General features: G+C 43.7%; 1 protein-coding gene across 1 annotated transcript; it reads left to right on the forward strand.

Annotated features, from left to right (window-relative positions):
• Positions 1-7,446: 7,446 nt before the first annotated feature.
• LOC145408832 (peroxisomal membrane protein 2) lies at positions 7,447-14,862 on the forward strand. Its single transcript, XM_080279503.1, has 5 exons — positions 7,447-7,551; positions 7,990-8,085; positions 9,043-9,205; positions 10,561-10,680; positions 14,762-14,862. Exons 1-5 carry the CDS (start codon positions 7,463-7,465, stop codon positions 14,849-14,851), a joined length of 558 nt encoding a protein of 185 aa, XP_080135629.1. The 5' UTR covers positions 7,447-7,462; the 3' UTR covers positions 14,852-14,862.
• The last annotated feature ends 10,292 nt before the right edge of the window (positions 14,863-25,154 follow it).

A 25,154-nucleotide genomic window follows, 5' to 3' on the forward strand; every position in this document is an offset into this window, starting at 1 on the left:
CCTCCTCCCCAATCCCTCCTATCTTGTCCCTCCATCCTCCTCCCCCCCTCCAGCCATACACACTCCACCTCCACTTTTCACCTGGCTTGTTTTGTTGCTATGGGCGTATGCCACACTGACGTTTTGTGCCTACGGAACACTTCACATTGACATTAATTATATACTGTATATACAATTATTTACCGTAAATATTACCTTTTCTGTACATTTTCTATACATTTTCTATTTTCGCCCATGGGGGATTGGTAGCTTTTTTGCATCTTTGACGGGCGATTGTGCAATAACGCTTTGGTCAATCTGGCTGAAACATACGTTCTCAGGTGTGTAAATTCATTCTCTTGAAATGTGGAAGAAAAATTTTTGCTTTGGTGAAAGTCGAAAAATCGACCCTGTTTTGCGGCTGGAGGGACAGCCCTGCTGAGCGAATTGCGTACTTTAGGGTTTAAGCTAAATGCATTTTGCATAGAGAGGTATTCCTGATCTGGCTTAGTGAACACAGAAAAAAAAAAAAAGTTGCATGGGAAAATCTCAGAATTTTCCCCCCTTCTGTGATGATATTCGAAGGTCTCCCACGGTGATGTATGCCAAAAGGGCCACCAAACATCACAAGGTACTTGAGATTGAGTTACCAATACCTCTGGCAGCAAATCCTCAGGCAGTAACAAACTTAGCACCTCTGCAGCTTCCAACTCCTCACAACCTTCCAGTGATGCCAGCTGGGGAAATGACTTTGAGGGGTTCCAGAGTCCAGACCCAGCCACAGCCCTAGAGGGGTCAGATGCACTGCTCTTCCCGTCCCTCAGCCTCAGATACCCCATTCCCCAACACCCTGTCAAGGGAAGTGACTCACCATTATGTGCTGTCTGTGGAGGATTGGAGTGGAGAAGTCTGTGAGAGGGAGGTGTGAGTTTAGGGGAGGGTAGTGGAATGGCAGGGGACAGGGAGACATGGAGGCAATCTGTTTGTGGCCACCCCTTAGGAGATTGAGGCGTCTGGCTATAAATAAGTATTGGTATAGATAGACATATTAACCCCCCCTTTTTTTCTTTCTTTTTATAATGCCAAATGATGTTCCTAGAGGTTGTATTTATGTGTACTACAATGAATGGTAGGTATGATCAGAAGCTGGTAAAAAAATTTCGAAGAGGGCCAAACAAGAGGCTGGAAAAATTTTGGGATTTCACCATACCTCATAACTAATATGCTTTAGTACTAGCCATGTGTGTTTGTTTTGGGCAGCCGAAAGTACACATTCAAATAGCACCAAAATTGGCACAAAAATTGCAAAAAATTCGCTGATGTGTTAAAAACTTGGTCCCATCACGATTGAAAAACTTTTACTGTATTTAATGAGTGATCACATTTTGACAAAAAAAATGCCGCTCTTGGTGCCCGGCATAGGATCTCCATAGAATTTTTTGCCCATAGCTACAGCAGCGCGAGGGCCCTCTGCAGGAGCAAGTGACACGAGCACTTGTGTATGTCTATATTCTCTCTCTCTCTCTCTCTCTCTCTCTCTCTCCATTTGTCCATCTTATTCTCCCTGGTCTCCCTCACTTTCACACCCTTTCTCTCAGCCTTTCAACCCCTTCAGTATGAGACTCTTCCCATAGCTGAATGAAATCATCTGAAGGTAGCGAGAATACTGTAAACCCAACTGCTAAACTGCGGGAGCTTTCTGTACTTCAGCTGAATAAAATCGTCTGGGATGGAAATAAAGTGCCAGAATGTGTGAGGGAAAGGGTTAGCTCTCTCATGGTTGGTGCAACTCTCTAGCTTTCTATTTCAGCTACCACCAGACGATTTTATTCAGCTGGGAGTGAGTGATAGGGGAGGCTGAGAGTGTTAATAAGGAGGGCTTAGTTTTCAGACCTCTAGTTATTGAGGATTCCCCCCGTAAGCTGAATAAAATCGTCTGTCAGCCTGAATAAAGGAATAAAATCGTCTGTTGTCAGCCTAAATTAAGGAGTAAAATCGTCTGTTATCAGCCTGAATAAAGGAGTAAAGTCGTCTGTTGTCAGCCTGAATAAAGGAGTAGTCGTCTGTTGTCAGCCTGAATAAAGGAGTAAAATCGTCTGTTGTCAGTCTGAATAAAGGAATAAAATCGTCTGTTAAAAATAATTGTGTTCGTTGTAGATAAAGGTTTGATGAATATACATACCCTTTTTTACTTATATTTTGCTTTATTTGCCTTTTATTCGTTCATTTATTTATTTTCATTCATGCATTCGCTTGTTCACTTGTCTAATATACTATAGCAGTAGCCGTGTGTCTGTATGTGTGTGTGTATTTTAGGCAGCCGAAACTACACATTCAAATCACGCTAAAATTGGCACAAAAATCGCAAAATATTCTCTGATGTGAAAAAACTTGGTCCCATCACGATTGAAAAACTTTTACTATAATTAATGAGCAATCAAATTTTGACCAAAAATGCCACTCCCAGCGCCTGGTCAGTTGCCATGGCTGAGTGGTTAATATCTCGGACTTGCGTGTGAACAACTTAGGTTCCATTCCTGATGCTGCAAATAACACGATCAATTGGTTAGCTGCAAAAAGTCAAAGTTGCAACGTTAGACTAGAACAGCACATAAATGGACCATTATGGGCCCTTCGATGTCGCCTTGACGGCCGATAGTGACAACGTTAGACTAGAACAGCACATAAACGTGACTCGGATTACCTGAAATGATAGCAACGCACGCACGAAGCACAAGGAAATGAGTGAGCAGCATGAGGAAACGAGTGTGAAGCACGAGAAAGCGAGCGCGCAGCGCGAGAGCACTCTGCAGGAGCAAGTACGAGAGGGCCTGAAGGGCCCACGAGCACTTGTATCTGTCTATAGCCAGACGTCATAATTTCATAAGGGGTGGTTGTTTGTCTTTTAGTTGTTTTACAGGGAGGGGCCCTAACCCTTCGCCAACCCACATGCCGTACCGGTACATCTAATCCTATCCACTTATACGCTGATGATTCCACCCTTCACCTTTCCGTTCAGTTCCTGCAACATCCATCTCAGCAGTTACTTCAGCAAACAAGGGATAAGGCTATGGCATACCGGTATCTAATGTCTGACTTGGCTTGTATCTCTGACTGGGGTAAAAGTAATATTGTTGTTTCTAATGCATCAAAGACTTGGTTCTTACACCTGTCAACCTGACAGAATCATCCACAAGAGTACCCACAAGTGTTTAATAATATCCAGCTCAATCCTGCATCATCCATAAACATAGCTACTTGGAGTTTCATTCTCTCAGGATTTATCTTGGAAAGATCATATTACATCTCTTGTAAAATCTTCTTCCAAGAGATTAGCTGTACTAAGCCAACTCCACTCCTTTACCCCTGCTCATTTGTTGACTTTATACATGGTTTTTATTCGCCCCTGTGTAGAGTACAACTCTCATGCGTTGGGAGGCTTCCCACATACAGCCTTTTTCAGTAGGGTAGAGTCAGAGGTTTTCATCTCATTAACTCTCCTCCTCTTACTGGCTTTCTTCAACCTCTGCCTCTTCACCGCACTGTTGCATCTGTATCTCTTTTCTCTCGCTACTTCAATGGTCACTGCTTCTCTGAACTGTCTGCTTGCATCCCTCCACTTCTACAATGGGCGCATAGCAGCCATCTAGCAACAAACTCTCATCCCTTTTCTGTCCAGCTCTTTAATGCAAGAGTTAACTGTTACTTCCAGCTCTTCATTTATGCAACAGGTCAACTCTGGAACTGTCTCCCTCTGTCTGTATTTCCTACTTTCTATGATATCCAGTCTTTCAAACGCAGTGTGTCCAGGCATCTCGAAATGAATGGATCTTGAATTTGGCTCTTTTTTGTATTGTTTTAGTTTTTCTTTCTTGGAAGGAACGGTTTGCAGCTTCTGGCCTTTTGTTCCTTCTTCCTTGTGTAAAAAAAAAAAAAAAAAATGCTGACACATAGGGAACATGTATGGATTGGTCATGCGATTACTGCCCAGCGTTGTAAATTAGCCACATAGCTAACATGAGTTCCAGTGGTGCAGTTTGCGTGTCTGTTTGCACAGTGAAATTCCCGAATAGATTAGCCGCACAAATGGAGGGACTACTGTAATCGTAGTATCAAGAGGCCAAAAGTCATTACCGGTAGTTAGTACTGTACAGTATGCTGCTGTTGATGATGTGACAGTATGGATCAGTTAGGTCAAGGATTGTGTGAGTAAAGTTGAAAGTTGGAATACAAACGTGGGCGATTTTGTGTGTGTGTATGTGCCAATGCAAGATCGTGCTAGCAGAGTGAGAGAAGAGTTCTGGACAAATGTGGTAAGGCACCACCACAAAAGCGAGCACGTGGGCAGCCATGACGACGAGCGTTCACTCGCGACAAGAGACAGGCAGAAAGTGGGGAGGATGCAGGGGTGCTCTAGCAGACGTCAGAGGAATGACGCGCCACAACAAAGCTGTCCCGTGCCCCACACGCCAAATTCAAATTACGGGCGGGATTTTTTTTTTGGGGGGGGGGGGAATATTGGATCCCGGGACGATTATGTCCGGTGATGTCCGAATAGCGGGCGTCCGGATATTAGAGGGATTACTTAACTATCTATCTATCTGTTGCCAGACGCCATAATCCCGTAAGGGGTGGCCTTTTGACTTTGAGTTACTTGTTTTACGGAGAGGGGCACTAACCCTCCACCAACCCACTTGTTGACACGTAGGGAGCACGTATGGTTTGGTTATATATACTGTATATATATATATATATATATATATATATATATATATATATATACAGTAGGCTCGCACAGTGCACGAGAGATTGGGCGGTCCATGACCTCGCGCACTGGGAATTCGCGTACTGGGAATACATAATCTTACGGGAAAAATTACATATGGGCGGTACCCCCTAATACCTGGATATTTTTTGGCCCTTAGAGACATAAAAAAGGTCAAATTTTTCAGACATTGTACTACAGATATGGCTGCAATAACAAAAATATGGGCAGTCACCTTAACAACAGTAGACAACAGGCCTGATGGACTTAAACAACAGGGGTTCTGAGGCGCGGCAACGCACTTACAGTGCCCCCGCCACCACCCCGGCCGCACCACGGTTGTTTAACGGTTGCCAATGTTGTATTATTCCAGGCTTTGACGAAGAAATTTATGGCCTGTTGAATGTTACATTTCTTCCAGAATGCAGCAACAGTCATTATGGTGGGGGTTGCAGGTATGCCAGGTGAAGCAGGTGAGTCAGGTGGGGCTGTGAAGGTGGAGAGGGAGGCGGCTGGTGAGTCAGGTGGGGCAGTGGAGGACGGCGGTGGGTGAGTCAGGGGAGGTGGTGAGGGGAGTATCCTCCCTCTCCTCCTCGCTACTGCTCACATTTTCGGCAATTTCCTTCATCTCTTCTTCCTTGTTTGTTTCATTCCTCATCTTGTTATGGACGTATTGGCGGTATAACAACTTGGTATTCACGAAATAAACATCATTATTGTAGAAACTGGGTATCTATTCTAACTTACTGTTATTGCCGAAAACGTTATTATTGAAGCTGTTATTGGCGATATCTTATTGTAGACTCCTCTTGAGCACCTTCCCCATGAGCCTCTAGGTCACTATTGGTGCGTTGTGTGTGTGGGGGGTCGCGTACTGATGGAAAATGGCATTTCTAAGCCACTTCTTGCCTCTACCTCGTGTTTTGTGAGGTAAACTCGCGCATTCAAGGTTTTTCGTTATGATTTTTGGTCACTCGCGCACAATGCGATCCGCGCACTGTGATGACGCGCACTGGGCGAGCCTACTTATATATATGAATATATATATATAAATATACACTCAATTCTCGTAAATCGCGTGTTTATAAATCACGGATTCGTAAATCACAGCTAAGTGGCTGTCAGACTGCCAGCACCCTTAAATTGCTGTTAAGTCATGAAAATCGCGGACCGAGGCACCAAAGTGGGCCTTTTCCGAGGAGAATTGTAAACCGTGGCATTCAGTTTGAAAATCATGACCCAACAACCAATCACCACCCGTCCCTGGTGGCAAGTGTGCATACTAATGCCGCCACGTCGTTGTTGTTCTTCCCGCCAGTCCGCACACTACAGACCATCGCTGTGGAGTATGAGAGCTACCTGCCTTTTTTTGTGCACCTTCCTCCCCGCTGAAGCGCTCTAAGCAGTATGGCATCAAGAAGCAGCCGCCGTTGTCGTACAGTCAACGTTTGGAGCTCATTTGTCGTGTTGAGAAGGGAGAGAACCACAGCCTGGCCCTTCACACACTGAGGACGTGGATGACGTAGCATCTGTCATCTCTGAGGCAGACTTTGAGGGCTTCCTGAAGGAGGCTGAGGAGCTGGAGAAGGGAGAACAGCATGAGGGAGCACCCCCACCTCATGCTGAGAGGTTCTAAGTTCTTCCCAACACCACCCCACTCCATTCACTTAAGCAATATCGTCATAGGATTAAGGTGAGATCCCTTAACATTGCTTATTTCTATTAAATACATGCACTGAATATTCCTAAATTTGTATGTTTGTGTTTGATGGTGCCTAGATAGGTGTAGGTAGGGTGCTGTGGGGGATGGTTGGCCAAAGTCCAGATCCAAATTCATTTTTCACATAAAAGTTATTATTTATAAACCACGGAATTTGTAAATCGCGGCAGTGGTCCAGACCCAAATTGCCGCAATTTACGAGGATTGAGTGTATACATAATATATATATATACAGTATATATATATATATATATATATATATATATATATATATATATACAGTATATATATATATATATATATATATATATATATATATATATATATATACAGTATATATATATATGTAAAATAAGCATATTGTAATTGTTGGGAGTGAGTAAGAGAATATATATAAAGGACACCACCAGGTAAAGGAGAAAAGATTTAAGAATTTTTTTAGTTACTGCCTCAGCAGCAGTTATTTCCAGCCTGCAGTGGAATTGGATGTTTAACTGCTGTTCAGCTGAACTATGGCAATGATCATTGACATTTTACTTTAGTTCGAAAGGCAATGTCAACATAATGATACTTCTTGGTGTGATGAGAATAGGGTCTGTATTTTCATTGGATGAAGAGGCTTTCTAACACTTGTTCTTTACCAGTTTATTTCTGTGTCTGATATAGTAATGCATTTTTTCCCATCCCAGGGATTGCATTCAATCAGCAAATCAAAACATATGAAACTTAGCTTAGGCCAGCTGTTGTATTCTTACCTTGGTACCAATAATTGGTTTTAGGTCCATCAGCATAAAGATAAGGTGAGGTAAATTCAGGTGAGGCAGGGTGAGGCAGAAAACTAGGCAGTGAGGCTGACAGGAAGGAGAGGAGAGGAGAGGAGAGGAAAGATGAGTAAGAGAGCAGAGTAACTTTGGGTGAGGCAGGGTAGAGTGTAATAATCTGTCAATGAAAACTGTCATTTTAACCTCCATTATTATCAGCAGGTTAAATAGTTCAAGATGGTTGTATTGTCAGTGCTGGAGAAGGGCTTGAAGTCATACAATGGAGCTCTTTATTCACAGCCTCTGCTCACCAAGGCTGTTACTAGGTATGTATATTACACTGTTTACTTCATGCATTCACAAAGTAGATCAATGTGAATAAGTACTGTAAAATGTTAGAATATTGTTGGTACAAAAATACACAGTTTACATTTTATTGCATATTTTTGTCACATACTGTAGGCACAATAATTGTAATGTTGAGATACAGCACTGTAAATGCTCATGATAGTATTTACTTTAGTTGTAAATGTTTCTCACATAATAATCTTTCATAAGTTCACACAGGGTTGCTTTAAATTACAGACAGACTATGGTCAGTTTGTTTTTTTACCTGAAAGAACTAGGCCACCCTCACAGCTTTAATTCATAGCTGTGGTTTTGAAATTTGACAAACTTTATTTATGAACTGCACTTAAGGGGTTAGGAATCTTTGTCAGGTGAAAGCAAACACATTATAATGCTTTATACTGTATTATTCACAGTGCCTGTACTGCAGGCCTGGGAGATTTCCTGGGTCAGGTGATCACACAACAGCCCAGCATCAGTCTCCACAGCATTGGCAGATACGCAGCATTTGGGTAAGCTGTGGTGGTTATAATGGTTCTCGTTTTGTTTATAAAGCCCCCAGCATGCTTGCTTGTGTCATTATGTTGAGGGTATATAGCAACAGCTCAGTAGTACTGTGCATTACTGTATTATGAAAGCCAGGTTTAGGGAGGTACAGTTGCCTCCAGAAGAACCCGAGCAGTCACTCCAAGGCTACCCGTAAATCTGACAACAGAGTAAGGGTCATTATTTACCTGCATATTAACCTGGCTTAACTTACAATGCCTACCATCCTTGCTTGTCCCTTCTCTTCCTCTCACTTGAGAGGGAGAGCTATTGAAGGGGAGGGACCTGGGGTGGGGGGAGGGAGAGGGACCAGTCTCTAATTGCTATCTTTCCCCTCTCCTTAATTTTCTTCATCTCTCTCCTCTCTCATCTCCCTTCCTTTCTTCCAGATTCTTCTTCTTCCCTCACCCTCCTCCTACGTGTCTCCCTTCTCTCTCTCTCTCTCTCACACACACACACACACACACACACACACACACACACACACACACACACACACACACCAGCCAGAGTGAACGGACGTGTCTCAACCACCTCTCAACTGCCTCTGCAAGCCTTAAGTAGTTTTCAGGAATTATGTTTGTCCTGTCGCCTTTAGTCTTGTCTAAAGTTTAAAATATTGTAAGTTAATATAGTCTACCAAAAATGTAAAGAGCTATTGTCAATGAGTATACATGAATGTTTATAGGAATCACGGTAACAGCTGTTTAGTACTGTAACCAACCTTAAACATGGCTGAAGTTTTAGCCAAAAAAAAATTTTTCCAAAAAAGCTCGGGACTGGGGGATGTCGGAGGTGCGGAAAACCTCAGGACGTGACGGGTTAATTAGTACTGTACTTTGGATATTGAGATGAACATGTCTTCAATAGATTGATTGCTGTAACTTATTACTGATATCTAACGTATCAACTTGTATGCTCAGACTGGTAGTGACAGGACCATTGGCTCACAACTTCTACAATCTACTAGATAAACTGTTTCCTGCTCACGTCTGGGGTGCAGCCTTCAAGCGGCTTCTGGTGGAACGACTGGGATTTGCTCCACTCCTGCTGTTCCTCTCTCTCTACCTACTTGCTCGTTTGGAGGTAAGAAGAGAAATAACAGATTTGTTTGTTAGCTGATGAAAATAAGTCTGGCATTGCAACAGTATAGGTCATGCTGCTTGGTAAGAAGAAAAGTTAGACAAAGTTGTTGTTGCATCACCCCGGTCTGTCTGGCTGAGCAGGTCCATTAACCATGGGTAAGTAGCTGCCTCTGTGGGGTGTTCCTACTGGTATAGTACCGTACAGTACATACACTGCATGGGGATCCATCACCTCCTTGTGGTAGACACAGCTTCACCCAGGGCAGACCAGGGTCCTTCTTACAAAGAGGTGCAGGGAGATATGAAGAGGTTTGGCTCCCAGATGCTGTAGTTGCTCCACCTAGGGGGCACAGTGCCACCATGTGTAGCCTTCTTGTCAGTGCCAGTGGGAGCAAGTTAAATGAAACAGTATTATGCTGGGAAGCCTTGACCAGTACATTGTTCTTGTTCAGTTTTGGCTTGTGATGGAACAAGGTTAAGATACTGTAATATGTTAATTTTTAGCTGTAAATGGTGGTGGTGGTGCAAATAAGTAATTTAATGGAAAATTCCATTAGTGAATTAAGCCTGTTCAGTTTTGGTTTAGGCTTAATAAATACTGTTGTTCTGTTGTGATGAATTAAGTTGGAGGTGCTCTCCTGGTCTACCAGCCACAGCACATACCCAACCTGGGCATTCAAGGCAGAAGTGGCAGGATTACTGTATACATGTATTGTGAGAAACCTTTCCTAACTTCAAAAAATATCAGACAGTAACACAAATAGAATAAAAATGTCTTCATACTAAAAGTATTGTGGAATCTACCCAGAAAAGTTTATAGATATCAGTAGAGTGAGATGGTGGTGTAATAATTGACTGGTGACCCCCAAATTTGTGAGGTTGGTATCAAGCCGGACTTGGGAACAGTTTGAGGATTTGAATTAGATTATAAAAATGCCACTGCTAATAGCATCACACCAGTTCTGAAGAAGGCAGTCTTACCTTGTCTGAGGCATGGATGATGGGTGTTAGTGCCTCAAGTGGTGATGTGTGAAGGTTTGTGGCATGATCTGTTGCATATAGATGGACTTCTGAACTTGGGGGAGTGGGGGGAATGCAGTAGCTTGAATAAAAGTAACTAGTCTGATTGTTTTCATCAGACAAGACTGGGCCATTCTCACAACTTGAATTTTAATATGTAGTTGCACGAAATGCATTAAGCTCTGGTTATGCAGAAGAAAGAATCTGCTTGGTTAATAGTTGAATTGACCCTCCAGTCTGACTGAATTTAGCCATCAACTTACCTGAAAGAAGTTTTAGATCTTTGTCAGGTTAGAGTATATGCATTATAGATGGCCATACTTCATTTCTTCACAGGGCAAGAGCCATGAGACATGTGCTCGAGAGGTGCGGTTAAAGTTCTGGGCAGCTCTCAAGATGAATTGGAAGGTATGGACACCAGTGCAGTACATCAACATTAACTACATTCCACAGCAGGTGAGTGGCTTGGATTGGTGTTCTTTTAGACTGTGGAACCTCTTTACCATCTCTTCCTTAGTGATATATTTTATCATCTGATGTGTCATTACACCAAGCCCTTGTTTTTCACGTATTGTTATTTGACAGTTCGTTTTTTTGACATTTATAAATCTATACCCTTTTTCATTGTTCAACATGGTTATCCCCGCCATTTCAACAATTCAAACTGCCCGCTGCCAGACAGATCGGCTGAGCAGCCTGTTTCCCATGCTTTGTCCTGCTGACCAGTTGCCTGTTCATCCCTCTGCATTTCAATTTGACCATGTGGAATACTAAAACACCACCATCGCTCCACCTAAGACCCCTGCTATTACCCCTGTCAAGCATAGTCGTGTTTACCAACCTGAGTGAGTGTTTTGCCATCACATGGTTGGGTGACGATTGTACCAATGATTTACGAACGCTCTTCACGCATGATACTGTTTTGGCGCCAGTTTTACGTAATGCTCATCTTAGTTTGCACTACAGTAGGTTAGGTAGGTTATAATCATTGGGGGGTCCTTGGGGTGAAGCCCCCAGTTAGGTTTCAGTGCATCCAGTTAGGCTTCCACAGCTATTTATGGTTTTAAATTGTATACATTTGAGTTTGTTTGGTGTGGCAATGTCATGTCTAGTCAGCAGGATCAACAATAAACATGCTATCAGAGGGATTCAAGCGGTGTTCAGTAATATTGCTATGTAAGTATATTTTGTTTGTTCTCCAACATTTGTTTAAACGAAAATCAAATGTAGCTGTATATAGTACTAAAATGATTTTCCTTGAGAAAGAAAACATCTCAAAGCCATGTGTCTTTCGTTTATATCGGTATTTTTTTCATCTTTATTGAATATTTTTTTAATAACAAAGGTGGTCAGGAGCCAAACCCGTTTCTTAACAATCTCATGGGAAAAATAGATTCGTTATTCAACCAATTCATTTGTCAACCACTTTTTATGGAACGCATCCCTGTCAAATAGTGGGGGAGAGGAGTACGTGTTTCAGATCTACCTGTCTAATGTGTAGAGGTGTAAATGATTAAGTTGATTATGGTACAGTGTACGAGGCCTGTTCAGAAGGTATCCGACCCTAGGCTCTAAAAAAGTTAACCCTTTCGCGCACAGATAAGTTAATAAGTTTTCTGGGATATGACGCACCAGCTTTTCTCCCCTCCCCACCCGGCTGCTGCGCGCTCCAAAAATGTGTATTCCCAGCTTATTTTCACTACCCAAACATATTTATTTTGCCACAAAACCCACATATTCCTATTTGTCGATGTTTGTTCTACACGATAAGCAAAAAAAAAAAAAAAAAAACTATACAGTACGTACGTTAGGGCCCTCGGAAGAAACATTCAGGATCATAGATTTCACTTCCCAACATCATAAATCGAATGTTTACTAATCAATCTCTGCATGTTATACCATCAATCACAAGAGAATTTTATTAGCTTTCGAATGGGGGAGGTCCCAGTTTGATACAAGGTATGGTCTTCGAGTAATAAACAAAAAAATAAAACCCATTTCTGACAGCTCAGGTGTATGAGATGTTCTATTTCTTACGAGCACGTGGGTCAGTTTTTCACGTTATTTTCACGTAATACATAGCCAAGTCTATCAGTGTATGAGATACACAGTATATTTCACCAATAAAATGTAAATGGACTTGTTCCTAACCTCGCGTTGCACGTCGCTACCCTTCTGCTAACTCAGATGTACGAGATGCACTCCTTCCTACGGGCAGTTGGGTCAGTCATTTACTGTCTTTCACATAAAACATAACCAAATCTACCAGTATATGAGATACACAGTATATTACACCACAACAAGTGCAAGTACATGGCCCTTACCTGTCTCCTGAGGTGTAGCAGATGATGTTTCCCTTACCTGAAGACATTGCAGTGTTTATCTCACAATACACATAAGCAAATCCATCATTTTTTGAGACATACAGAATATTTCACCACAACAGTACATGAATGTCCTCTGTATGTCACATATGCGATCCCTGAGGTATCTGTCTATCTATCTATTGCCAGAAGTGTTAATCCTGTACGGGGTGGCCACAAACAAATCACCTCCACATCCCCCTGTCCCCCACCATTTCACTGCCCTGCTCCCAACTCACACACCCCTCTCTCATATACCTCTCCACTCCATCCCTCCATCTCATCCTCGCCCTCCCACTCCCTCTCCCCCCCTCCACCTCACTCACATACACTCTCCTCGTCAGTCTCTCGCCCTCCATCCTCTCCACATGGCCAAACCACCTCAGTGTGTTCCTCCTAACATTTCCTGTCACATGCACATCCACACCACAACGCTCCTTTATATCCTCATTTGTCAGCCTGTCTTTCCTTGTGACTCCACAGGTTCCTCTTAAATAACTCAGTTCCACTGCTCTCACTCTTGACTTGTGTCCGTCCAACAACGTCCAAGCTTCACTTCCATATGTTAGTGTTGGTATCACAATACTGTCATGTAGTAACTTTTTCACTTCCATGTAGTAGGCAGAGTACATGGTGGGATACGTATTGAGAAAGTTAGGGAAATAACAAAGGAATCAGTTGGAGAAGAACAGGGAGGGGTTAGGAAAGGAAGTGGTTATGTAGATCAGATATTCATTCTTAAGTCCTTAGTGGGAAAGTTTCTAAAGAAGGGAAAGAAGTTGTATGCTGCCTGCATGGATTTAGAGAAAGCATATAGAATGGATAGACAAGGAATGTGGAAAATACTAAGAATATATGGAGTAAATGAGAAGTTGTTGAATGCTATGAAGTGTATGTATGGGGGTGCTAAGGCTGCAGTGCATCTGGATAGTGAACTGAGTGAATTTTTCAATCTGAATGTTGGGTTGAGACATGCATGTGTCATGTCTCCATGGTTGTTCAATCTGTATATGGATGGGGTTATGACAGATATTCAGGGTAGAGCAGTGGATGTTGGAGTGACCCTAATGAGAGAGGGCAGCATTTGGAAACTTCTTGTAATTTTGTTTGCAGATGATGCAAAAGGGACTGCAAGGCATGGTGAATGAGTTTGATAGTGTGTATGAGAAACGGAATCTAAAGGTGAATGTTGGGAAGAGTAACGTTCTGATCTTCGAGAGAAATGAAGTCACTGAATGTGCAGTGAGTTTGGATGATGAGGAAATGAAAAATGTGAGTGCATTTAAGTACTTTGGTAGTGTGATGAGTAAGGATGGAAGTCTGAAGTATGAAATGCCTGAAAGGGTGCAGCAGGGAAGAAAGGTGGCTGGTTCTTTGAAAGCAGTGATAAGAAATAGGGAAGTGAGCATGGAAGTAAAAAAGTCGCTGCATGATAGCAATGTGATACCAACTCCAAACCTATAGAAGTGATGCTTTGACCTTGTTGGAAGGACACACGTCAAGAGTGAAAGCAGTGGAAATAAGTTATTTGAGAGGAGTATGTGGAGTTGCTTGGAGAGACAGACTGACAAATGAGAAAGTGAAGGAACGTTGTGGTGTGGATGTGATAGAAAGCGTTAAGAGAAATACATTAAGTTGGTTTGGTTGTCCATGTGGAGAGGATGGAGAATGAGAGACCAACAAGGAGGGTGTATGTGATTGAGGTGGTTGGGAGGGGCAAGAGGGAGAGGCCGAGGATGAGATAGTGGGATGGAGTAGAGTAATATATGAAAGAGGGTGGTGTGAACTGGGAGGAGGGCAGTGAAATGGCGGAGGACAGGGCGATATGGAGGCGATTTGTTTGTAGTCGCCCCTTTCGGGATTAAGGCATCTGGTAATAGATAGAGAGATATTTTAACCGTTGTATTTTGATAATGTATTTCATGTTTTAAGCTACCTTCAGACAATTTAATGTAGTTCAGGATAGACGTTTTTGACAGTAGTAGTTAAATATATCCTGCATAACCTTCTTGTTCGGTTGTTTGATTGTTACTGGGGACTCTCCTATGCTGAATAACATAACTTACTGGTAAACAGAATGAAATACTGTACAAAAATACATCATCATATTGAAATGGTTAAATAATCTGTCATTCAGTCTGATGGATCAACTATCCCTTTTCTTTCCCTGACAGTACCGCTCCCTGTTTGCCAATGTTGTCGCCCTCTTCTGGATTATGTACTTGACAAATAAACGCAGACAGTCATCCACCAAGAGCGTTTAAGTGACGCCTAGGGAACAACAGATGAAGAATGCAAGGTGAAGAATTTTTTTTTTTTTATGATAAAGATATTTGTATGTACTAGATGTGACAGAAAATGGGGAAGTAGGTTGGTAGTAGAGAAAGTCCTCATTGTAAGCCACTTCATGTATTCCTTTTTGTTGTTAAGCTCTTAGTTAAATGCAGGAAAAATTGTCTATTAAGTTCCGTTGCTACCTGTAAGGCTGAGGGGCCAGTTTATAGTATAAGGTATAAGGAAAAAGTAATGTTTATTGGAAAACAACCCTGACTTATAATGAGGACTAATTATATTTGTTGAAAGTATTGGTTTAGGATGAAACTTTTGTCTGTTGTGTCAGGAAATGGTAGGTAGCTATGTGAGTATGAATTGATACAGTATAATGAATGACTTTATAAGACTGTGGTATGTGAGTAATATTCATTTTGAGTATTTCTTATTTGTTTTTGATGTACTTTTTTGGTGCATGTATGATGCAAATAACAAATTTTTATACCCTTACATTCTTCATTTTGACTTAAAAGGTGCCTGAAGGAAAAGTCTAAGAATATCATACACAAGTATTTGTCCTAACAATAGAATATAGAATGAGTAATGTATATTAATATCAGTGTATATACTGAATGAAAATGATAGTGTTGTGAAAGCTTTATTGATGAATAAGAGGTACAGTACATACATAATGATTTTTGTAAGTTACTAACATAATGTAGAACCATTAACAGATGTCCTCTGACAGTTTTCTCCCAGTATTGTGTCCTGCCTTCCATATTTCTCATTCCTCCCCATGTGACAAAGGAGTACCCTTCCATTGCATACTCTTGTTATGTGCTGTATATTGCTAGCACATAAAATAGTTCATGTAACATCTTCCATTACCACAGCTGGCAGAGAAGTATCAGTGGACTTTTGCTAATGGCAGTACAATACTTTTACCAGTATGTGCCTAACCCCTTCACTGGAATGTTACATTAACCCTTTCAGTATGATGGCACCATTTTTTTTTTTTTTTTTTTTTACAGTTTACTTTGGCTTTCTTTAGACACTTTAATCCAGTGTAGGCTAAGCATATGAAACTGGAGGATCAGTGTTATTAAGTAAACCTTTCATTACTACGGGTCCTTCAAAAGTTGAATAAAATATAGAAAGGAATAGTAAAGTAAAATGGTATGCCATCAGATTGCAGGGGTTAAGGTAATAAGCAATAGTTCGCATATACAAGAGTACGTCATTGTACAGATGTTATAAGAGACAGTATCTAACCCTTTCACTGAGACATTACCTTACTCTGGCGATGTATGATTTTCTTCAACTTAGGATGACATTTTTAACCCGTCACGTCCCGAGCTGTTTCGCACCTCCGACACCCCCCCAATCCCGAGGTATTTTCAAAAATTTTTGTTTTGGCTGTAACCTCTGCTTTTGATGAGAAACATTGAAATTTCATAGAGAAATCGCTCACCTGAGGTTTAAAATACTCGATCCAGGTAGCAGTACCTCCTTACCTGACTGGGTTTTCTAACAGGCTGGCACCAAAGAAAACGAGTTCTATGGGAGGGTAACTATTTCACACCACTCATAAATGGTATTTGTTTATTTACTTGGTACTAATTTATATGTAGTACGAGAGTATATTGGTTTTCAAACGGTAATATAGCCATTATAAGCATTGCTTCTCTCACTAACTCATCACCATACCTGACCTTCTTTTGCCACATTACCTGATCATCATTTCTGACTGTTTCTTCCTCTAATGGTATGTAAACTTTGTCTTCCACATTGTCATCAATTGGGGAATCACTCTGGCCGTGAATGTCTTTAATGGCCAGGTCACTGGTAACAGGTGAATTGCTGAGACAGTCGCATGCGGGGGTGGGGGAGGTTATGCGGTGTAAGGCATTGTTCCTGCTTAGCATCTTGTAAAGGAACAGAAGAAGGTGTCCCGTATATACGGACGAAAAATCACGAACGAAAATTGAAAATTGTGCAAATTAGGGACCTTGCAATTGCACGATGTACCAGTACGTCGTCGGGACTGGCAAATGCAAAGTGTTGCAATGTACCCATACGTAGATGGGACATCTCGGGTTAAACTGGAAATGCTAGAGCTGTAGCTGTTGTCAAATCCTTCAGTACAAGATGTGTTTCCTAAGGTGCATGAAGTAGTTTCGGTGAAGGAAGAATAGTGGGGGGGGGGGAAATGGATTCAAGGGGCTAAGTTTAATAAAACTGTCTGGTGATATCCAAAAACTTTGTTCAGTATCATCAGAGTACTGAAGGAGTTAACCACTGCAGTGCAGTACAGTGATATCTATTTTAACTTATTCTCCATTCTAACGAATGGGTTTATTGACTGTAGGGGAGACGACACTTAGAAAAGGGGTTGATACAGACTAAATCTAACCCCACTAGTTCAGAAAGTCGTTCCCAAACAGAATATAATTGTCTGGAGATAGCTAAAAAATAATAGAGATATCCTAATAGCAATGGGGTTAAATAAATGCCTGATAATGTATATTTTGGTATAAAAATTGTATATACCTTGAACATAGATAAGATGTAGAGTGTAGGATGGTTTTGATGCAGAGTAATTACCTTATGTTGTCTGCCTGTGATATACTGTAAATGCGTACAGTACTCAGTTATGCACATATTTCTCTTGTTTTTTGTACAGTAGAGCTGGAAAGTGATAAAACAATTGGGTATGTTGAAATACGAGTCATAGCGAGTGCGCTTACTAAGCTGATGTGCGCTAAACTTATGCTGCATGTCATCATAATGAATGAAAACATCTGAAAACAGTTACAAACAGTAGAAATTGGTAAAATATCATTGAAACTGAAGTATACAAGTAGAAAAAATGATATGTTGACCGATACAAGAAACTTAGCATATAGCATGTTACGACTCGGACCTAACTCGCTATGCTCGTGCGATGATACAATGCTTATTTTTCATATAATGTATATGTGTCTGAAATCCATTATATTGCTACTGTTATTGTTTATTAGTTCAAATTCAATAAATATAGAGGTGTTGTGTGCTGTTTCTCCCAGTATTCCCTACCATAGAAAACATGAGCGCTGACACGTCAATGAAAGAATACGATACCTGGCGCGGGGGCCCTCACCTGTTCCGACTACTTATAGAACACGGTAAGCCCTTTCTTGGTGATTTTCCTTCGTTTCTCAACCAAAGCGGAAGTTTTAGCCAAAAAAAAAAAATTTCCAAAAAGGCTTGGGACTGGGGGATGTTGGAGGTGCGGAAAACCTCGGGACGTTTCTCTCGAAGGGAACCTCCAGGGTCATGGAGGGGGAACAACCGGTGGTCTGTTCCCCTACTTGGTGGGCCTAATGGTCCCTGCCGGAGCTCCATGCTGGGGCGCGAGAGGGAGGTCCGGAGGACGCCCCTTCAGCTAGGCAGATCCGGTGGATACTGCCTAGGCTGCTGCCTTGGGTAGCAGCCGAAGGAGATATGGTGGACACTCCTTCGGGCAACTGCTTGTCCTGGGGGTGACCGGAGTGGGAGGCCCATGGGGTCTCCTGGCGGGTGCTGCAGGTCTGGCAGACACTACCCTCCTGCTGTTGGGGAATGGCACAGCTGGGGGATGACCGGTGGTCTGCCCCTCGGTGGTAGATCCAGTGGATACTGCCACTGGGCCAGCCGCCCTCCTGGGGAGTTCCAGCAAAGGTCATCTGAGAGACGTGCCGATGTGCTGGCTCCTGGAGGAGGGTGGCAGAAGGAGGAGAACTGGTAGTCATCCCTCCTACAGTAGATCCGGTGGATACTACTGTGCCCTTGCTCCCCGGGTTAAAGTAGGACATAAAGTTCCAGTGGAGTCCCCTCCTCTTTTAGAGACAGATCTGGTGGACACTGCATCCAAGGGCGCATGGCCCAGGTGAACTTATGGCCCTGTTGCCTGGGCACAATCCGCACGCCGTCTGGCCCTCCGTGTCCTCCTCCTGGGGGTGGTGGCGGCTTGCGTTGTCACAGCCGACATTTTAAACAGTTTCCAGTTTTTTTTCCCTCATATATACTGTAGAGAGTCAGGGGGAGAGGGAGTGGAAGACGTTGCTGTCCTTCCTGTCCAGTCTGTGTATGGAAAATGTGCTGTTTAAAAGGATACGAATGAATGTCGGAATATGCAGTTCTTTTACGTAGTTTTTCCAGCTAATTCTTGATTTATTAACGCAAGTTAGTTTAATCGAATCTGACCGATCTCTAACGCCTTTCAGCCCAGTTGATGGCAAGACGAAGTCCGACTGGAGGACTGATTTGATGTCTGACCAAGGAGATTCATTCCTACTTCATAATTAAGACTCGATGAATTTCTTGCAACCATAACATAGTAGCTGTTATGCTACGTATTCTGGGTCCAACTTTTTGGGCTCAGATACGGGCACGGACTTTGGGTTCTTTTGTTCTGGACCGGGCTAGAGCATGCAAGCAAGGGATAGGGCTCACACACGGGCTAACCAGTTCCACACGTATATTACCTTATAAACAAAACACAGTAGACTTGACACACTAGTGCATGGACAACGCTATATGTGGTACAAGTACTGTATGTCGTATGACACAACACTATATATATATATATATATATATATATCACAAACTCAGTATAACACAGAACACCTTATATGACACAAACAAAATAATTATATTACACAGGGGAACAGCACTACATGCGACCCAGGTATGGTATATGCACAACACTAAATATATCACAAACAAGGTATACTGCACGAGTCTTTGTACATACATGTATCAAGGGGGACTGATATTCCACAGAACTACGACACTGTAAGTTACCACCTATATGACACAGGGGTCGCGATATAACAACAGGGGAACAGGCGAGACATACAGGGGGCCACAAATATTACACAGGGGTATGGATATTACACACAGGGTATAGTGTTACACTGGGGTGTCGGGCAATACATAATGGATCACAAACGGGCGATGCGAAGGGGATACAGAACACTACACAGGGGTCGAGTATGATTGCTACACAGGGGAGATATACGCCCGGGGTTGAAGACACGTTGGGGGGGGGTTATTGTGGTACACAGGGGCATGACACTCCAGACGAAGGGAGGTGGGGTTCACATGGGGTCTATAGCACTGGGGCTTGGATGGGAGCATTGCACAGTGTTGGTTGGGTCATTGGTGGGTGCTGGGGCGCGCTCAGAGCTACGGCCTGGTGTGGGAGGAGGGCCGTCGGGTGCATTCCCAATAGGGGCACAGGTCTCGGGCAGCGTACTTAGGTGTTTGGGTTGAGCTGGAGGGCGGTGTGGTGGGCAGCCCTTTCCTGGTGGGGGCCCTGGGAGTGTGGTGGCCCTCTGAACTGGGGCTGAATAGGGCTAAGAGGTGCGCGGCAAGGCGCCTGCCCTTGGCCGTGGTGGGAATCCTGGGGGCAGGTCCTGGCTGGTCCAGGTCTGGGGTCAGCTGCAGGGGACCCCTCGAGTTCTGGAGGCTGCGGTCTTGCAGGGAGGGAGAGGCCGTCAGGAGTTGGCTGCGGCTGCTCGCCTGGGGGAGTCTGTCAGCTGCTGGAGGCATTGGGGGCGGGGCTGCAGGAACAGGACACCTAGGCCGCTTTTACACAAGGCCACCGGTGGCCTCCACCAATGGCCACCACTAGTGGCCCAGTGTGAAGGGGCCGGCAACTAGTGTAGCCGTATGAAAGCTCCGATTTGAAAAAATGCTTTACAGTGAGTGGCAGCAACCGCCAGTGGCAGACACTAGCTGCACAAGCAACCCACTGCCGGGAGCTGGTTGCCGGCCGGGCAACCGCAGTGGCCTCATATGAAAGGCTTCAATGAAAACTATGGGAGGCAACTCATTGCGGCCACCAGTGGCCTCATGTGAAAGTGTCCTTACGCTCACAGTGGGTCTGCTCCAGGTACTCTTTGATGGGGGCCCTGTTGGGGAGCAGTTTCCACCCATTGTAGAGGAGGGGGAGCAGGAGGGGCGTCTCGTTTGGCCTCTGGAGGGGAGGGCTGAGCCAGAGATGGCACCCTCATATGAAGCCTCTGGGGTAGAGGAGGAGGGATGACCAGTGGGCCTGGTGGGCCTGGTGGACCCTGCTGAACTTCCACTCTGGGGCAGAGGAAAGAGGTCCGGAGGACACTTCTTCCACCTGGTAGGTCCAGGGGACACTACCCAGGCTCTCTTCCAAGGTAGTGGTTGAAGGAGATCTGGGGGACACTCCCTCAGGCTGACAGGACGGGGGACACTGCCGGGGGACCACTCATCCCGGGGACAGTAGGAGGGGAAAGCCCGGTGGACTTTCTGGCTTTTGCGGCAGGTCTGGTGGACTCTACTGCCCTCCTGCTGTTGGGGGAAACGTGCACCTGGGGGATGACTGGTGGTCTCTCCCCCAGTGACAGATATGGTGGACATTACCACAGGCTCGCCACCCTCCTGGAGACTGCAGGCGAAGGTCGTCTGGCTGACAGTCCAAGGTGCCTGCTCCCGAAGGTGGGTGGCAGAAGGAGGAGATCCGGTGGGCACTCCTCCTACAGCAGATCCAGTGATACTACTGTGCCACTGCTCCCCTGGGGTAGAGTAGGTCTGTGAGCTCTTGAGGTCGCTCTTCCTCTTGTGGAGGCAGGTCCGGTGACACTGCTACCGAGGGGCTACTTGGAACTGTCAAAGGGTAAGTCCCACCCCAATTCTGGCGAGCGCTCTCTCCGTCAGAGGGTAATGCACCTGATCGGTACACTTCCCGGGCGTCCGGCTGCGTGGAAGAAGGGCATAGGGTCACGGAGGAGATGAATCGGTGTAGCGCAGGACACCTATACGTCTCCCCGTCTCCTCCTCTTGGGGTGGGGGTCACCTCCCCACGTCCTCCTCCTGGGGTGATGGTGTCAGGGTCGCTCCGCCGTTTGGGTATTTTAGTAGCCATCAAAAAAGTCTTTAGATCTTGGTAGTCATATTGTGAGTGTGACCCAGTTTCGTCAGACAAAAACAGGCTGATTATAGATCGACGAAAATTATATTCTTTGGTAAGTTTGTTTTCCATTTTGAATGAGTAATTAAGTAAGTTTTGAGGGGAAAATTCTCTCTCTCTCTCTCTCTCTCTCTCTCTCTCTCTCTCTCTCTCTCTCTCTCTCTCTCTCTGTCTCCATCCTTCAGTCTCCCAATATATCTATTCGGCGATCACTTTATCTGTTATAAGAGAACCTAATTAGGCCTTGTTGAGCTAATCGGTAATAAGTGTTGAGCTGAAATCTCTCATGGTTACTTCTGACCCCCTGACATATAGGAGAATAATTGGGTATAACTCTACATTAATTCCATGCATTTTTTTTAGTTACGTATTTCATCTATCTTCCACACGATTTTATTCAACTTCGGAAGGATCTGTTGGTGTGAAGGGGTTGATTAGGACTATATGTAACTTTGTTAAAAGCAGTGTATCCTGACACGAATAAATCTTTTGGTAATGGCAACATTAAGCTAAAAATTACGTCATCGGATTCAAGTGATTAATTCAGTCTATAACAGTCACGTCATATGGTCGTACAAGGGTGAAAGTAGTAATACAAAGATTTCGTAAAAAGTGTATTATATAAGTCAACATGGAATTGTCTGTTGGTATAAGTAGCCTCGTTACTTGAATGATACAGGAGATGAAGTATAACGTAAGTACAATGACGTCATCTATATGTTTTTCTTGCACTTTCCATGCAGTTTTATTCAGCTTAGTAGACACATTCGGCTTCATTACCGCCTTGATTATTTGGTGGCTGTCTTATGGTGAAGCAAGAGTGAATTAAGAAAAAGACGTCATCGTATTGGTTTTTATTATTTCTTTGATTTATGCCCCAAAGAAAAGCGCAGGAGGACCTCATTGTGTGAATCCTCCCACTCCAAGGAGAAGGTAGCAGACATCAGACGTATTAAGTAGTTGTTATTGCCTGAGGCTTATGGTACTAACTGATGATGTTTATGAATACTACAGTGGATGCATTGCCTATATGATGATGATGATGATGATTGCAGGAATGAATGTAGGTATTGCCCGTGTGATGATGATGATGATGATGATTACAGAAGCGGGTGTATCGTTTCTGCTTCTGGTTCCAAGGTCAAAGGTCGACCATCAGAGAAAGTGTATCCATGATGTGGCTCGGAGGTGGTGGTGGTGGTAGATGTTGTGGTTGTGGTGGTGGTAGGTGTTGTGGTTGTGGTGGTAGTAGGTGGTGTGGTTGATGGGGGTGTGGTAGTGGTTGTGGCAGTTGTGATTGTGGTGGTAGGTGAGGATGAAATGGTGGTAGTTGAGAGTTTAGTAGTGGTAGGTGGTGGTGTGGTATTTGGCGCTGTAGGAGAGTGGGGAGTTGTGGTAGGTGGGGGTATGGTGGTAGTGGTTGTTGGTGTCGTGGTGGTGATGGTAGTGGTAGTGGTTGATGGCGAAACAATGGTAGTTGTGATAGGGGCAGTAGTAGGAGCAGTATTAGAAGTTGTAGTGAATGGTGGTCTGGTAGAAGTAGTTGAAGCAGCAGCAGTTGTAGTCGGCGGTCTTGCAGTATTGATGGTAGCTGTGGTATGTGCCGTAGTAAAGGAGGTAGTTGTGGTAGGTGCTGTAATAAATGTGGTAGTCGTGGTAGGTGCTGTGGTAATGGTAGTAGTTGCAGTAGGTGGTGCAGTAGTGGTAGTTGTGGTAGGTGCTGTAGTAGTGGTGGTAGTTGTAGTAGGTGCCGTAGTAGTAGTGGTAGTTATAGTAGGTGCTGTAGTAGTGGTGGTAGTTGTAGTAGGTGCTGTAGTAGTGGTGGTAGTTGTAGTAGGTGCTGTAGTAGTGGTGGTGGCTGTAGTAGGGGCTGAAGTAGTGGTGGTAGTTGTAGTAGATGGTCTTGTAGTTTTCTTAGTAGTTGGGAAAAAATAATCCTCATCCTCCTCACTACTACTGCTGCTACTACCACTTTTACTACCACTGTTACTGCTACTACCACCACTACCACTATCACCACTACTACCACCATCACTCCACTGCCGTCTCCTCCAGTGTTTCGTGAGCCATCCCTTCACCTTCTTGAAAACTTGATTGGTTCTCTTTACCCTTTTTCTCTTGTCTTTCGATTGCTCAACCTGAAAAACAGAAGTGGATCGTAAATTTAAGTTTAAGGTGTTCTCTCTCTCTCTCTCTCTCACACACACACACACTTCTTAACGTAATAACCTAGAGATGCATTTCCTCTGTGCTGATTTGTCCGGTGGTAACAAGAATAAAAAAAGGCGTTTGTACAGAACAGGATAAAAGGTACTACATAGCTTCACTCACCTCTGGATTGGGGTAGTTGTGGTAGTGCTGGTAGTTTTGAGGGTCGCTGTAGTCGTGGTAGAGCTTTTGGCTGAGGTAGCTGTGGTTGTCTTGGGTTAGCTTGTATATTTGGTCGTCCTTTGCAGTGTGGTAGTCATGCTTGTCCTGATTGTGATAGTTGCCATGATTGTGGTAGACCAGATTGTTGTTTAGGCCCGTAGTGATGTGATGGTTGTCTTGATTGTGGTAGTCGTGGTTGTCCTGAATGTAGTGGTTGTTTTGATTGTGGTTGACCAGATTGTTGTTTTGGTCCTTCTTGGTGTGGTAGTTGTCCTGATTGTGGCTGGGAATGTTAGTGGGTAGAGCCATACACCCTCCTACCAGAACTACCACCATCGTCACCAACATTGTATCTCTAATCGTTGTTCGTTTTGTAGCCGTTTTATGTTTTCTTCGGATTTACTGTTTTCGTGTCTTTTCTCCCTTTTCAAGTTTCTTTATTTTTTTTCGCACATATATATATATTTTTTCACCTTTAACATCTTTGTCGGGTCTTCTTGTTTGCTTCTATTCTTCCGGCCTCTCTCTCTCTCTCTCTCTCTCTCTCTCTCTCTCTCTCTCTCTTCTTTTAGAGCTAATTTTAATTAATACATGTATTTTTCTCTGTACTCACTTGTCAAGCGACCAGGAAAATCAAAGAATAAGTGAATGAACGAGAGAACTGGAATAAACGAGAGAGAAGATACGGGTGAGTTAATGATTAAGTAAGGGGCAAGGGAGAGAGTATGAGAGGCGAATCCCCATATATTAGAACCGAGTGAATGAGACAGCAGCACTGAGTGAGAGTGAGTACCAGGTATGATTATGAGTATATATACGAGTGAGTGAGATTTGTGAGTCATCGTGAGGGGGTTGCCTAATTCCTTGGCAACTGCTGCTGAAGATTCACCCCAGCTTCCGGTCTCATCGTTATGTTGTTTTGACTTGTTGGTGCTGATGGTGAAAATGGAGTAGAATAT

This window comes from Coenobita brevimanus, chromosome 1 (assembly GCF_032717465.1).
Source record: "Coenobita brevimanus isolate Jiangsu-jjx chromosome 1, ASM3271746v2, whole genome shotgun sequence".
Lineage (NCBI taxonomy): Eukaryota > Metazoa > Arthropoda > Malacostraca > Decapoda > Coenobitidae > Coenobita > Coenobita brevimanus.